Source organism: Mirounga leonina, unplaced genomic scaffold (genome assembly GCF_011800145.1).
Source record: "Mirounga leonina isolate KUSES-001 unplaced genomic scaffold, KU_Mleo_1.0 Mir_376, whole genome shotgun sequence".
NCBI lineage: Eukaryota > Metazoa > Chordata > Mammalia > Carnivora > Phocidae > Mirounga > Mirounga leonina.
The window spans coordinates 5,570,777-5,583,692 of record NW_023270718.1 but is presented as its reverse complement, the minus strand read 5'-3'; the positions used below and the strand labels follow the sequence as shown (position 1 = coordinate 5,583,692).

Sequence of the window (12,916 nt, the reverse complement as noted above, 5' to 3'; positions counted from 1 at the left end):
CAGGTAGGTGGTTTTAAGCCAAAGGGAGAGCTGCATTCAGCCTCGTTTGGAAGCCATATGGATGTGGGTTCAAGACCCAGCCTCCCCTCTGCCTTGCTGTGTCACCTTGGGCCAGTCTCTGAGATGCTCCGTGCCTCAGTTTCCCCATCTGAGAAACAGGGCTCAAACAGCCCTTACCTCACAGGGCTGTAGTCAGAACTCAGAGAGAATGTCCGAAAAAGGTTTTATATACTAGTTAGTACCTAATGCTGTTTTGTGGCCTGTTTTCTATCAGGGGCTGAACCCTGGCATCCGGGATCTCGCTCTTGTGTCTTTGAACCTCTCATGCCCAGCACAAAGTGGCACACGTGGTAGGGGCTCAAATTGTAGTTGGTTGAATGAATCGTATTCTGTTCAGCTGAGGTTTATATGGTCTCCATTTTACAGGTGAGGAAAGAGACTCAGGGACAGCTGTCTGCTAGGGTCACACAGAAAGCAAGAGGCTGAGTTGGGTGGGGTATGAGAACGAGCTGAGTCACACAGCAGAACCCACAACACCCAGCCCAGGGTGAGGATGTGACACACAGTGTGACCTACATACGGGGAGGCAGAGGTTGGGAGCCCGGGGTCCAAGACCTATCTCAGCCACCCACCCACCACTGGGACTGTAGGCAATGACGGCGTGCTCTGTGCCTCAGTTTCCCCAGCTGGAAACCAGGGATAATGAGCACACTTACTTTATGGGGTTGCTCAGTACGAGGTTAAACAGGTCAATCCATGAAAAGTGCTCAGCACAAAGTAGCTACTCACCCCTGCTTTATTGTTCGTCTATTTATTTATTTATTTATTTATTTATCCCTAAGGTATAATGACCAATATATAATAATGGCTAAAAAGTTTGCATTTCTGACAAGTTTCCAGGTGACGCTGATGCTCGCCACACTCTGAGAACCACAGCAGTATGCATTATAAATGCATCATTATAACCCACAATAGAACTATAGCATATGATATGTGATGTAAGTATAATACATGCCATATAAATATATTGCCGCATACCATATGTCATGATAGTAAGACAAATTTTTAAATATTTAACATGCATTCAATATAAGCCAAATAGTAAAATAGGTATGCAATAATTTATGATTACATTATGTATAGTACATGCGAATTATGTCATTTTGCCTGGACATCCTTGTACAACCTGCCCAACTGTACACGGTGACCCCACACTGTCCACCATCCAAGGGACTGACATTAATTCCGTGACAACGTGGATCATGTAACAACATAAATGTTGAGTGAACACTAAGAATCACTGTCTCAAGAGAAAATTTTGCAGAAGCCTGGCATCAGTTGGCTCCCAGACGATACTGTTGAGAGAAGGGGTGAGCATAGAGACAAATAAAAAGGGGCCTGTCTGGTAGGATCCAGAACTCGTCCACTCAGCCCTCCACTTGTGCTTCCTCCTACCCCATGAAGAAGCCTCAAAGTCTGAAATTCTTGATCTGTCATCTTATCCTGACTCCCAGAATAGCCCCCCCCCACCTTGAAGAGACATGTCCAGCACTCCCAGCCCCATACTCACCCTGGAGCATGCTTCGGTAGGCCCCCTCTGTCACCGCATACACGTGGGGTGGCACTTCATGGCGTTTCTTGCCCCGGTACATCTCCACAATGGCCTCCGTATAGATGGGAAGCTGCTTGTATGGATTGATGACCACACAGAAAAGGCCAGAGTACGTCTGCAGTGGGCAAGAAAGGAAAGGGCCTCAGCTGCCTGTCTGAGGCCCAGAGGGCAGCGTGGACTGCCATGTACAGCTGGGCAGGTTGTGCACTGCACAAGGATGGCCATCAAAGGGGCTGCCATTCAGATCATGACAATGTAGATTTGACCATTTGTGACAAAGACTTTCAGGTTGAAGGTGGAAGAGAATCTTTCCATACTGCACAAAGGTGCTGTATGGATTAGGATTCACCCTGAGAGAGAATGTGGCCTTTCCAGCCAGCCAGACTTGGGTCACAGGCCACTACCACCTGGATTCACACACACATAAAATGACCATGTGCGAGCTCATCTGCTGCAGCATTCTTTACAATGGCAGAAGTCTGGAAATGACCTGCATGTATGTTCTTAAAACGGATCGCTATGATACTTGTGTACGGATATGGAATTATCTCCAAAGCATTATCGAAGAAAGAACACAAGGTGAGGACTGTTTGCATTGAAAGAAGAGGAAGAGTTAGATTTGTATGTATTTGTCTGAACATACATCCTCAGAAGGTATCACAGTATCTGCCGCTGAAACCTGACGGTACCAAGTCTGTGGTTTCTACCGAAAACAGACTCACGGGTGGGCTTACATGCTTACGGGAGGAAATGCTGAAGTTCAGGATCGAGGTACGTGAAAATAAAGATGCAATTTTTCTTGCACCCAAGTTCACGGACTCCCTGAATTCGTGCTGACCCCCGATGGGCCCGGGGTTCAGCTGACAACGGAGGCACTCCAGCCATAGAGAGGCTTGCTAGAGAGCCTAAACCAACCCAGAGACCTCACCGGATACACTAGCCGGAATTGGCTCTCGAAATGAGCCGGAGAGGTAGGTGCTTAGTGGCCTCGCTGATTAACGATTAAACCACTTAGCTATTCGGTCAGCGGGCCAGCTCCTTAGTGGGTTAGTAGTAGGATTGCTTTAAGCTCCCCAGACAGCTTGCGCTTCTCAAGCTGAGCAGGGTGTGGCCACCACGGGCTGCCCCGCTCCCAGGTGCCAACCCTTTAACGGTGGGAGGGTGGGTGGCCAGCCGAGAGCCGAACAACCGGTTTGCTGGGTGTCTGCCCTCGTTGCCTTAAAGAGCTGCTCCCGGGAGCTCCCTTGGCAGAGGGCGGGGCAGCCGGACCACATTCCCTGGGAGGGTATCTCATGGCTGCTGGCGCCCCGGCCCCCACTCCTGCCTGGCGGAGGAACCCACTCCCCATGCCACCCTCCCACCTCAACCCCTTCCTGCCAGCCACACCTTGTTGCCAGGACGACACCCCCCGCCCCCCATGGCAACCTGAGCTGGCTGCCAAGGCCAGGGAGCAAAGGGCAGAGGCTGTGCGTGTAGAGAGGGTTAGGGACACCTGAGTCGAGGGGGCAGAGCGGGGGACACCCAGTTGGAAGGGTCTGATGCAGCTGCCCAGCCCCCGGGGCTCTGAAGCCGTCCAGCCCAGTGACTCTCTCCAGTCTCGGTTTCCTCCCCACCTCATTACAGAGGCTGTGGGGATTAAGGGAGATAATGAATAAAAACCAGCCAGCCCAAGGCGGGGCCCATAAAAGGCACTCCAGCTGTGGGTCCCAAGACTCTCCTGTTACCCATCCCACCTGGGAGCTAAGAGCTCGCTCAGACTTCGAAGCCGTGTCATCCTGAGTTTCCAGTTGTGTGTGACTCGCACAGGGATTTGCCCTCCTGAGCCTCAGTCCCCAGCCCCGGAAAATGGGCTTTTAACCCTGACCACCTAGAAAGATTGTGAGCATGGTGTGTGCTCAACAGACGGGTTCCCTTCCTGCCCAAAGCATCCAGACCCTCGGGACTCCAGGCCAAAGAACGTATTAGTGGCAGAAACTGGGTTTCTGGAGGCCTGGACACCATACCCACTGATCAACGCTGTCTTCCCCATCACCAGTCAGCCAGCCAAACAAGTATCTATGAAGCACGGCCCGAAGACAAGCAGGGTGGAGCTTGATCACACCTCTAGCACCTTCTGGAAGGCAGCTGGAGCAAGCACCCTGAGCTTTCTGGATCTTACTTTCTCATCAAACGGGGTCAGGAACAGCACTTCCACATAGGGTGGCTGGGAACCATCCACAGGTTCGTCTTGCACGTACGGGGCACGGCAAGGGCCCTGGAACACTGCGCGTGCTTAATACGTTAGCTGTTAACTACCACAGGGCCGATGGCTTCCCCTCTCCGAGGTGAGGGAATAGGTGATAATCATTCCTACCTGGTAGCTGTGTGTGGAGGGAGGGGGTCAGCAAGATCACATCGGAAAGTTTAGAACAGCACCCGACAGAGAAAGCAGGCACTCACTGAGTGCTAATGGTTATTATTAAGGCCCAATTAGCGTCCCGTCTAGTCTTCTGGAATCTTCCATCTTGCTTCCATTTGTGAGATCCAGGGGAGTGGCTTGGGCCAAGGCCTCTTTCCCAGGGTTTGCAAAAGTGAGCGAGGACTCAGCAGGGGCCAGTGCGGCCTGGAGAACATTGCCAACCCCATCCGGAGTCACACAGCCCTCAGTTCCAATCCCACAACTGCCGCCTCAAGCTGAGGGGTCCTGAGCCAGCCACTGGCCCTCCCAGCCTTGGTCTCCTCCTTCCCAAACGGGAGTCAGACTTCATAAAAATATTTTGAGCTTACGGGTGGATATTGCGGCCACTCTGTTTATTTTTATATTTGGATATATCTCATCATTGAGTTAAATTTTCTTTTATTACTCCCATTAAAGTTTTGTCTTTTTTTTTTTTAATATAAAACCAGCACTTTTCCTTTGAGGGTGTTTGTTAGGTCTTTAAAGAGTTTTGTTGGGGGGTCAGCACCAAGGCGGTGAGACCCCAGCCCTCTAAGCTGCTATTTGGAGTGCAATTCTGGGACCCAGCTGCCTGGGTTCAAATCCCGCCCCGACTCCTTCCTATCTGTGTGCCCCAGGATCCAAGTCGCTTGACATTCCTGAACATCAGGTAATAACAACAGTCCCCGGCCCCGAGGTGCGCCGAAAACCCACACTCAGCACTTAGAACAGCACTTGGCACATGGTAAGTGCTCAATAAGTATCTGCTAGCCACCATTATTATTATTTTTCATTACTATTGTCGACATTCTTTGTCGATCTCTTTAATCCTGTTTGCTCTAATAACGCTCTGGCTGCCCATTAGAACCACCCTGGAAGCTTATTAAAAAATACTAATGTCCAGGGCCGCCTGGGCGGCTCAGTTGGTTAAGCGACTGCCTTCGGCTCAGGTCATGATCCTGGAGTCCCGGGATTGGGTCCCGCATCAGGCTCCCTGCTCGGCGGGGAGCCTGCTTCTCCCTCTGACCCTCCCCCCTCTCTTGCTCTCTCTCTATCTCATTCTCTCAAATAAATAAATAAATAATCTTAAAAAAAAATACTACTGTCCACGTCACAGCCCCGAGAAGCCTGATTTAAACAGGGGAGGGTGGGGCTCAGGTGCTAATACTTTCAAAAAATTCCCCAGGCGATTCTAACTCACAAAGACGGGCTTATGAACCACTACCCTCCCTACTCCACCTGTTTGCTGTAGAGATTAAATAATGTGAGAGATACTCGACGCTCGACAGACACGAGACCACCAGAATCAACCTCACAATCATCAATCCCGTCTTCATCTTGAGAGGCGCCACAGCGGAGGGATGGCGCCTGCAGCTGGCCGGCGCCTGGTCCGCCTGGGTGACCTTGGTCAAGGAACTTGACCTTTCTGGGCCTCCCTGTTTGTTCAATCTGTAAAATGGGGACTACATGCTTTATAATTGGGAAAGTGTATTGAGACAACACATTTAAGAGTGCCTAGTGCTTGCTTAATAAATGTCAGCGTTTACTGTTACAAAATCTCTCCGGGCCTCAGTTTCCTTTTCGGTAAAACGGAGCTAATAATAGGCTCTGCTTTGTGTACAGTGAGAGGAAGTGAATTAACATATGGAAGGGAATTTAGGACAGAACCTGGCGTGCAGTTTTCCAATACTCGGTGGCTGTCACTCATTATTATGACAGACCCATATCCCTTTCTCAAAACCCTCTGATGTGTTCTATTTGAGAACCTGGAATTTTTTTTCACACTTTAGGAAAAATAATAAGGTGCACGGCATCTACCGTATAATATTCCGGGACTCCCCCAGTGGCGTCTGACGCCCTTCTAGGCAATAATCTGTAATTTGGCGCGGGATCCCGAGCAGAAATGGCCTCGCGCTACTCAAGCTGGGGATGCCACCCAGCTCCCCACCCCCCGGGCCATGCCCTCCCGGCAGGCGGCCACTCACGTAGATGAGGCCCGAGTAGTACCGCTCGCGGAGATTGTGCAGCACGGAGGCCTCGTTGAGGCAGGTGAGCTCGGCCATGTCCTCGGCCTTGCTGAACTTGGGCGGGTTCATGCGCTGGATCTGGTCCCGCGGCAGCCGCAGCCTGCGCCCGCTCTCCGCCAGCTCCACCTCGGCCTCCTCCTCGCCCTCGTTCCGCAGCGCCGCCGCCTCGAACCCGTGCAGCTCGGAGGGCACCCACACCAGGCGCCGCGCCGTCCACTCCACCTGCGGCGAGGTGCCGGCGCCCCCCGGCGAGCCACCCACGCCCGACCCACTGGGGGCGAACAGGTACGACTGGGCGGCCTCGGGCACTGGGCCGGGCCTGGGGGCCGCCTTCCGCCGGGGCACGGACAAGGTCACCGCCGCCATGGTCTGCAGGAGAGAGAAGGCTGGAGGTCAGGTGGGGCTCCGTTCCCAGCCCAGACCGCGCCCCCTCCAGGCAGTCCCTACTGCCTTTCTTCACCAGACCTCTTTTTACACATCTGCAAAATGGGCCCACAGATCTCCTTTACTCATTCCATTCATTCATTCAATAATTATCGAATAAGCCTGGCTGGGTCAGGCACCATTCAAGGCATTGGCCATACAGCCAAGAAGAAGCGAGCAACAGATCCCTGCCTAGAGAAGGCGTTTGCGTTCCTTCCAGCCCAGTGCTGTCCCGTATGGAAGCCACTGCCACATCCAGCTACTGGGCTTTTGAAACGGAGAATCCAAACTGAGATGGGGTCTAAGTACAAGACACACACCAGATTTCAAAGACTTGGTACAACAAAAAACTCAGTATTTTTTATATTTGATGATTGATACATTGCAATGATAGTTATTTTGAATACACTGGGTTAAATAATATATATCATTAACTTTAACAATACTTGTTCCTTTTGAGTTTTTTCCATTTTTAACATGGCAAGTACAACATTTTAAATTACACGTTTGGCTTGCATTGTATTCTTTTTTTTTTTTTTTAAGATTTTATTTATTTATTTGACAGAGAGACAGCGAGAGAGGGAACACAAGCAGGGGGAGTGGGAGAGGGAGAAGCAGGCTTCCCGCTGAGCAGGGAGCCCGATGCGGGGCTGGATCCCAGGACCCTGAGATCATGACCTAAGCCGAAGGCAGACGCTTAACGACTGAGCCACCCAGGCTCCCCTTGCATTATATTCTTATTGGGTAGTGATGCTCTAATCCCAGGAGACAGATAAAAAGATAAATAAGTAAATTATATAGTATGTTAAATGTGATAAATGCCAAGGAGAAAAAGAAAGCAGGGAACAGGGGATGTTAGGATTGAGGGGTACTGCAGTTTTAATTGGGATGGCCAGGGAAGGCCTCTCTGATGTGGTATTTGAATAAAGACCTGAGGAAGATGAAGGGAGTGAGCCATGGGAATGTTGAGAGGTAAAGCATTCCAGGCTGGGAGAAGAGCCAGTGCAAAGGCCCTGAGGCAGGAGTGTGCCTGTGTGTCTGTGGCATTGTGAGAAGCCAGTGTGGCTAGAGCCAAGTAAACAAGGGGGAGAAGGTGGTAGGTGAAGTAAGATCGGGGACCAAGAGGGCCAGACTGAGTCATGATGAGGGCCTCAGCCTCTTAGATGTGAGCCCTAGGAAGGCATCAATCTGATCTCTGTCACTCAGGTTCCTCAACCACCTCCGGCCTACCCCGCAACTGCAGAACAATCTCATGCCTTAGTTATCAGTTCCTTCCTTCCCTGCAACCCGGCTTCCTTTTCTTTATGATGGGGAGAGCAGCCCCATTCATTTGCTCCTGCATTCACTCAACATTCCGTGAGGCTGTTCAGATGCCGGGCTCTGCCTGGAGTAAGTCTGGGGACCCCGAGATGCTACAGATGGGGCCCCACCTTGAGGAGCTCCTGGTCTGGGCTGATCCAGCTCTAGTCTCAGCCGGCCACAACCCAGTGTGACCTGTGCGCTGTAATGGAGACACTGGGTGAGCCAGAATGTGCTAGACCCCTCCCCGCCCTCAAAGGGCCCACAAACCAGCAGTGAACAGCCCACAGCAATTTCAGGGCAGTCTAAGCACCAGTCAGGAAAAATGCCCTCCCTGTCCTTGCCTGGGCCCTGTTCCCGAAGAAGTCTGCCTCTATTCTCTCCCTCCACCTCAAACATCCGCACCAGTCACAGGAATACCTGAATAGTTGTCTGCCCCACCTCAATGTTTCTGCCTCTGCCCTCCAGGCCCCCCACCTCCAACACACCCGTGGAGAAGTCCCTCCAAACACCCAGCTCCTCTTGAGGCATCCCCATATCTGGTCCCATCAGGCTCTTGGCTTTCTCTCAGAGCCTCTCCCACCTGGAAACTCGGCTCCAGACCACACATCCCACTTCCACCCAGACCCCTTACACAGGCCCCAGCACCAGCAGCCCTTGGTGCTCTCAGGTCTCAAACGGATGGTTCCTGCCCTCAAGCAGCAGGGTGTTGCCCCCCTCACACACTCCCCAGGCTCCCAATTGCCAAGGCTAACCCCCGGCCTCCAATGTGGCCCTGATCCACCCAGAGCTGAGCCCCATCCCTGGGACTTTGCCCCTACCCTCACCCTACCCCACCCCACCCACTTCCCCCTCCAGCCTGTGGCCTTTGACCAGGAAAGGTTTGGGAGTTTTTGCAATCATCCAGTCCTACGCTTCCCCTGCCTAGAGCCAGGAGTCTGGGCCGCCAGTCCCTTCTCCCTTGGACCCATGAGCCCGGGGGCCCCCTCACCTCACGGCAGCCGGGCTAGAGGTGAGGATGATGGGACATCCAAACCCTGAGGACTGACATCAGCCCTGATGGGGAGGGCCGGCAGGCCTTGGCTCCAAATGGCTGAGCCCCTCCGGCAGCCCCACCCTCCTTAGCCGGCAGGAACACCTCTGCCGGGGCTCATTACTGTCACCAGGGCAGGTGCTTTCACCTGCCCTGGGAGGGGCAGAGACTGCTGGGCTGGAAAAGGAAAAGGAGCCAGGGATCCGCCCCTGAGGCAGGGGCCGGGCCCTTGGCATCCAGCCCGCTGACCTCAGCCTAGTGCTAGTATTCAAGAGTCCTTTCGGTAGCCAGACCCGGAAATCTGGGCCCCCAGCCCCTCCCCCCTCAGACCCAGGGGTCAAGGCCCCCAGCCCCTCCTCCCTCAGACCCAGGGGTCCAGGCCCCCAACCCCCTCCTCCCTCAGACCCAGGAGTCAAGGCCCCCGGCCCCTCCTCCCTCAGACCCAGGAATCCGGCCCCCCAGCCCCTCCTTCCTCAAGACCGGGAGTCCGGGCCCCCAGACCCAGTGTCCTGGGCCCAGTGCCTTTGTCCCTCAAGACCTAGAAGTCCAGGCTCCCAGTGCTGTCCTCACTCAGACCTGGGATTCCTGGCCCCCAACTCTCCTCCTCAGATCCAGGAATCCGAGCGCCCAACCCCCATTTCCCCGAGACCCAAGAGCCCTGTGGCCGCCCCCTCAACTCGCGAATCCTCGGGGCTACCTGGGGCCGCCGGCCGGTGCGGGAATCGGGAAGATGGGGAGGGGGCACGGGAATCCCCGGGCCGATTGAGCTCTCAGGTGCGACTACCTCCGCGGTCCAGCGCGGGGCGGGGCCACGTCGCGTCACCCGGAGGGAGCCCGGCTCTGATGTCACCCAGCACCTGCCCGGCTCGGGGAAGGGGGCGGGTCCTGGAGCTGCAAGGCCCTTCACTGGGGGATGGGGGGAAGCGGAGATGAGTCTGTTGCCAGGTGGGTCACAGCGGCGGCAGCGGCAGCACCAGGGGCCCCTCCTCCTCCCGGCAGGCAAAAATCAAGGACCCGCGCGGCTGAGAGGGCTGAGGACTCCGGGGTTCGAATCCCGCTCAAGCTTTCTGGGCCTCAGCTTCCCTCTGCGTGAATTGCGGCCAAAGAAATGAATAAGATAATGTGGGAGAAAAGGCTCCCAGCCCAAGCTTAAACAAGCAGTGCCTCACGACATCATTTGATCTTTCTGAGCCTCAGTTTCCCCAATCCCGGAAATGGGACAACACATTCCACAGAGAGTACTAGGAGTACCAAAGAAGACCACAAAGTGTTATTCTGGCCTCCGGAGCTTCAGTCTTCTCATGGGTGGAATGAGGACTAAGTAGTGGTAAGCGCACCTACTCTGTGCCGACGTTTTTCTACTCTTAGAACAGCTGAGTTTTAATTCATAGAATGATCTTAAAAACCAATGTGAGGGGCACCTGGGTGGCTCAGCTGTTAGGTATCTGCCTTCAGCTCAGGTCATGTCCCAGGGTCCTGGAGTCAAACGCCAGGTCTGGCTCCCTGCTGAACGGAGAGCTTGCTTCTCCTTCTCCCTCTGCTGCTCCCCCTGCTTCTGCTCTCTGTCTGTCTCTCTCTCTCTGTCAAAAAAAAAAAAACAACAATATGATAGGGACAATCAGCATCTCCGTTCGTCCAACGGGGAAAGTGAGGCACGGAGAGCGGAAGTAATGCGCTGAAGGTCACACGGTCAGTAAGAGGGAGAGCTGGGATTCAAGCTCACACCGTTTTCTGTCATTCTAAAGAGGAATTTGGGGTACTGGGTACTTAAAGGGATCAATTTCCTCTTCCTCGTTGTTTAACTCTCTCGAACCTGCTTCCCCATCTACACCATAGGACCACAGCCTTCTTTAGGGGACTACTGTGAGATTAAAAAGGTTAAGGGACCCAGCACACAGTTGATCTCCAAAGTGTTATTCGCAACCCTGTCTCCCTGCAGTCACTGCCTCTGTCCAGCCTCAGTTTTCCCCTCCCTGTAAAATGGGTACAATATAACCCACCTCGAGTTAATATAATTATTTAGCTGTAAAAATAAAAGCGCCAGAGTACATCATTAGTGCTCAAATATGTCTTTCCCTACCCTTTTGTCTCTGCCAGTCGTGACCCCTGGTCTGCGATTTTTACACGTGAGAACAGAGACACCTTATCTGGAGGCGGAGGACTGAAGGCGATGACTCAGGTATTAAAGCGTCCAAGGTCCCAAAGCGAGCCTCAGTTTCCCCGTCTGTGGAATAGGCCCGGGGTCTCCAGCGAAGACCCCGATCCGGCCTTACACACAGTAAGAAATCGAGTGGGGCGGGGGGGGGGGGGAACGTAGACGCCCGCCCCGCCCCCCCGCCGCCGTCCCGCTGCGCGCCCAAGGTGAGTGGCCGCGTCACCGCTTCTCCCCCGCCGCCCGCGCCGGCCTTCGGGGCCCCTATCCGAAGCCCCTAGGCTCCAGCCTCCCCGGGCCCAGTCCCGCTACGCCGCCTCCGGCGGGCAGCGGGCCCCGAGCACTCACCGGCTTCCAGGGCCGTCCCGAGGCTTCGGCCTGGGGAGAAAGAGGGGCGGGCCCGCCAGGAGCGCCCCGCCCACACGAGCGCGGCAGGGGCCAATCGGCGCCCGCTGCGACAAGCTACGGCCCCGCCCGTGGGGGACGCGCCCGCCAATCAGGAGGACCGGCTGGCGGACCGGGCCAATCAGAAGTTGTCGGAGTGTGCCAGCCGTGGGAAAAGAACGGCGCCGGAGTGCGGAGCCAGGCGGCGCGGTCGTGGGCAGGACCCCAGGCCTGACGGGCAGGGGAGGCGACCAATGGCGAGCTGTGGGGGGCGGCCGGGGGCCGGAGGCCCAAGGGACACGGGTGAATGCTCCGCTTTGTGCACGCGGCATGAATGGGAGCCTTTGTGAGGGCCGGCGTGGGGGGGCGGCTGGAGGCCGGAATGCCTGGGTCCCCCGGGAGCCGGCGGGCAGGAGAGACAAGAGAGAGAATTCACTTTTGTCGAACGCCGACCGCGTACCAGGCACTCTCCCAGGCTCTCACCCACCACGGAGGTGTGGGCGATACCGTCAGTAATAATAATGATCATTTATTGAGTGCCCAGTGTATGCCAGAAGCTGTGCTAAGCGCTTTACCTGTATGATCTCATTTAATCCTTACAACTACCCCTTGGAATTAAGATCTTCATCTTCCAGATGAGGTAAACCCAAGCTTAGAAAGAGGGTGTTAATTGTCGAAAGGCATGGAGCTGGCAGGTGGCAGAGCAAGGGCTCAGATCCCACCAAATCTGACTTCAGAACTTATGCTCTTAACCACCATGATACATCCAAACGGTAGTTAATGCTTCCCAATTTACAGATGGGAAAACTGAGGCTCAGGGAGAGGCAGATGACTTCCCAAGGTCACAAAGCAAAGGCCCCACTGAACCCTGAGGTGGAGCCCACCTCTGAAACTAGCCTGTTGCTGGAAAGCCCCGAACCATTGGTTTCTGAGCTGTGTCCCCACTTTACAGGTGTGCACTGAAGCTCCAGAAGGAGTGAGGAGCTGGGGTGGCGGCAGGGGGCTGCTTGTGAATCAAGCTCCAGCCAGCCTGCCAGCCTGGCTCTGCTGCTCAACAGCTGTGTGGGCTTGGGCCAGTTGCTGGCCTTTTTGGAAGCTCCATTGATTTCTGCATCTGTAAAATGGGGATGATAGTCTCCCTGCCTCCACTCTCCCCCCCCACACACACACACAGAGTCTATACTGCTAGTGGGATCCTGTCAAACTCTATTGAGACTGTACCCCTCTTCTGCTCAGAAACTTGTGCTTCATGGCTCCATCTCAGTAAAAGCCGAAGAACTCACTGTGGCCCACAAGGCCCTGCGTGAAATGTCCCCTGGGGCCCTGTCTGATCTCACCTTCTTCTCTGGTCCCTGTCACTCCTTTCCAGCCACCCTGGCCTCTTGGATGTTCCTCAATTCCACAAACACTCCTCCTGCATGCCCTGCCTCGGGGCCTTTGCATTTGCTGTTTCTTCCATCAGGAATCCTCTTCCCCACCCCCACGGTTCTGCATGGATATCTGCCTCTCCTTGTCCTCCAGTGTCAGGTCTCCTCCATTGTCACCTGCCCCGGAAGGCCTGTCCTGACCA

General features: G+C 54.4%; 1 protein-coding gene across 4 annotated transcripts in view; it reads right to left on the bottom strand.

Annotated features, from left to right (window-relative positions):
• MYH14 (myosin heavy chain 14) overlaps positions 1-11,348 on the bottom strand; it is an 85,587-nt gene extending 74,239 nt beyond the window's left edge. For 3 of the 4 annotated variants that reach the window (XM_034986971.1, XM_034986968.1, XM_034986970.1), the window contains exons 1-3: positions 11,311-11,348; positions 6,014-6,424; positions 1,571-1,727 (exon numbers count right to left, since the gene is read on the bottom strand). In XM_034986971.1, the coding sequence (XP_034842862.1) occupies positions 1,571-1,727; positions 6,014-6,421 (565 nt within the window). In that variant the 5' untranslated portion in view covers positions 6,422-6,424; positions 11,311-11,348. Of the gene's footprint in view, positions 1-1,570; positions 1,728-6,013; positions 6,425-10,231; positions 10,272-11,310 lie in introns of those variants that run through there. The other variant, XM_034986969.1, reaches the window with a different exon arrangement.
• Between the last annotated feature and the right edge of the window lie 1,568 nt (positions 11,349-12,916).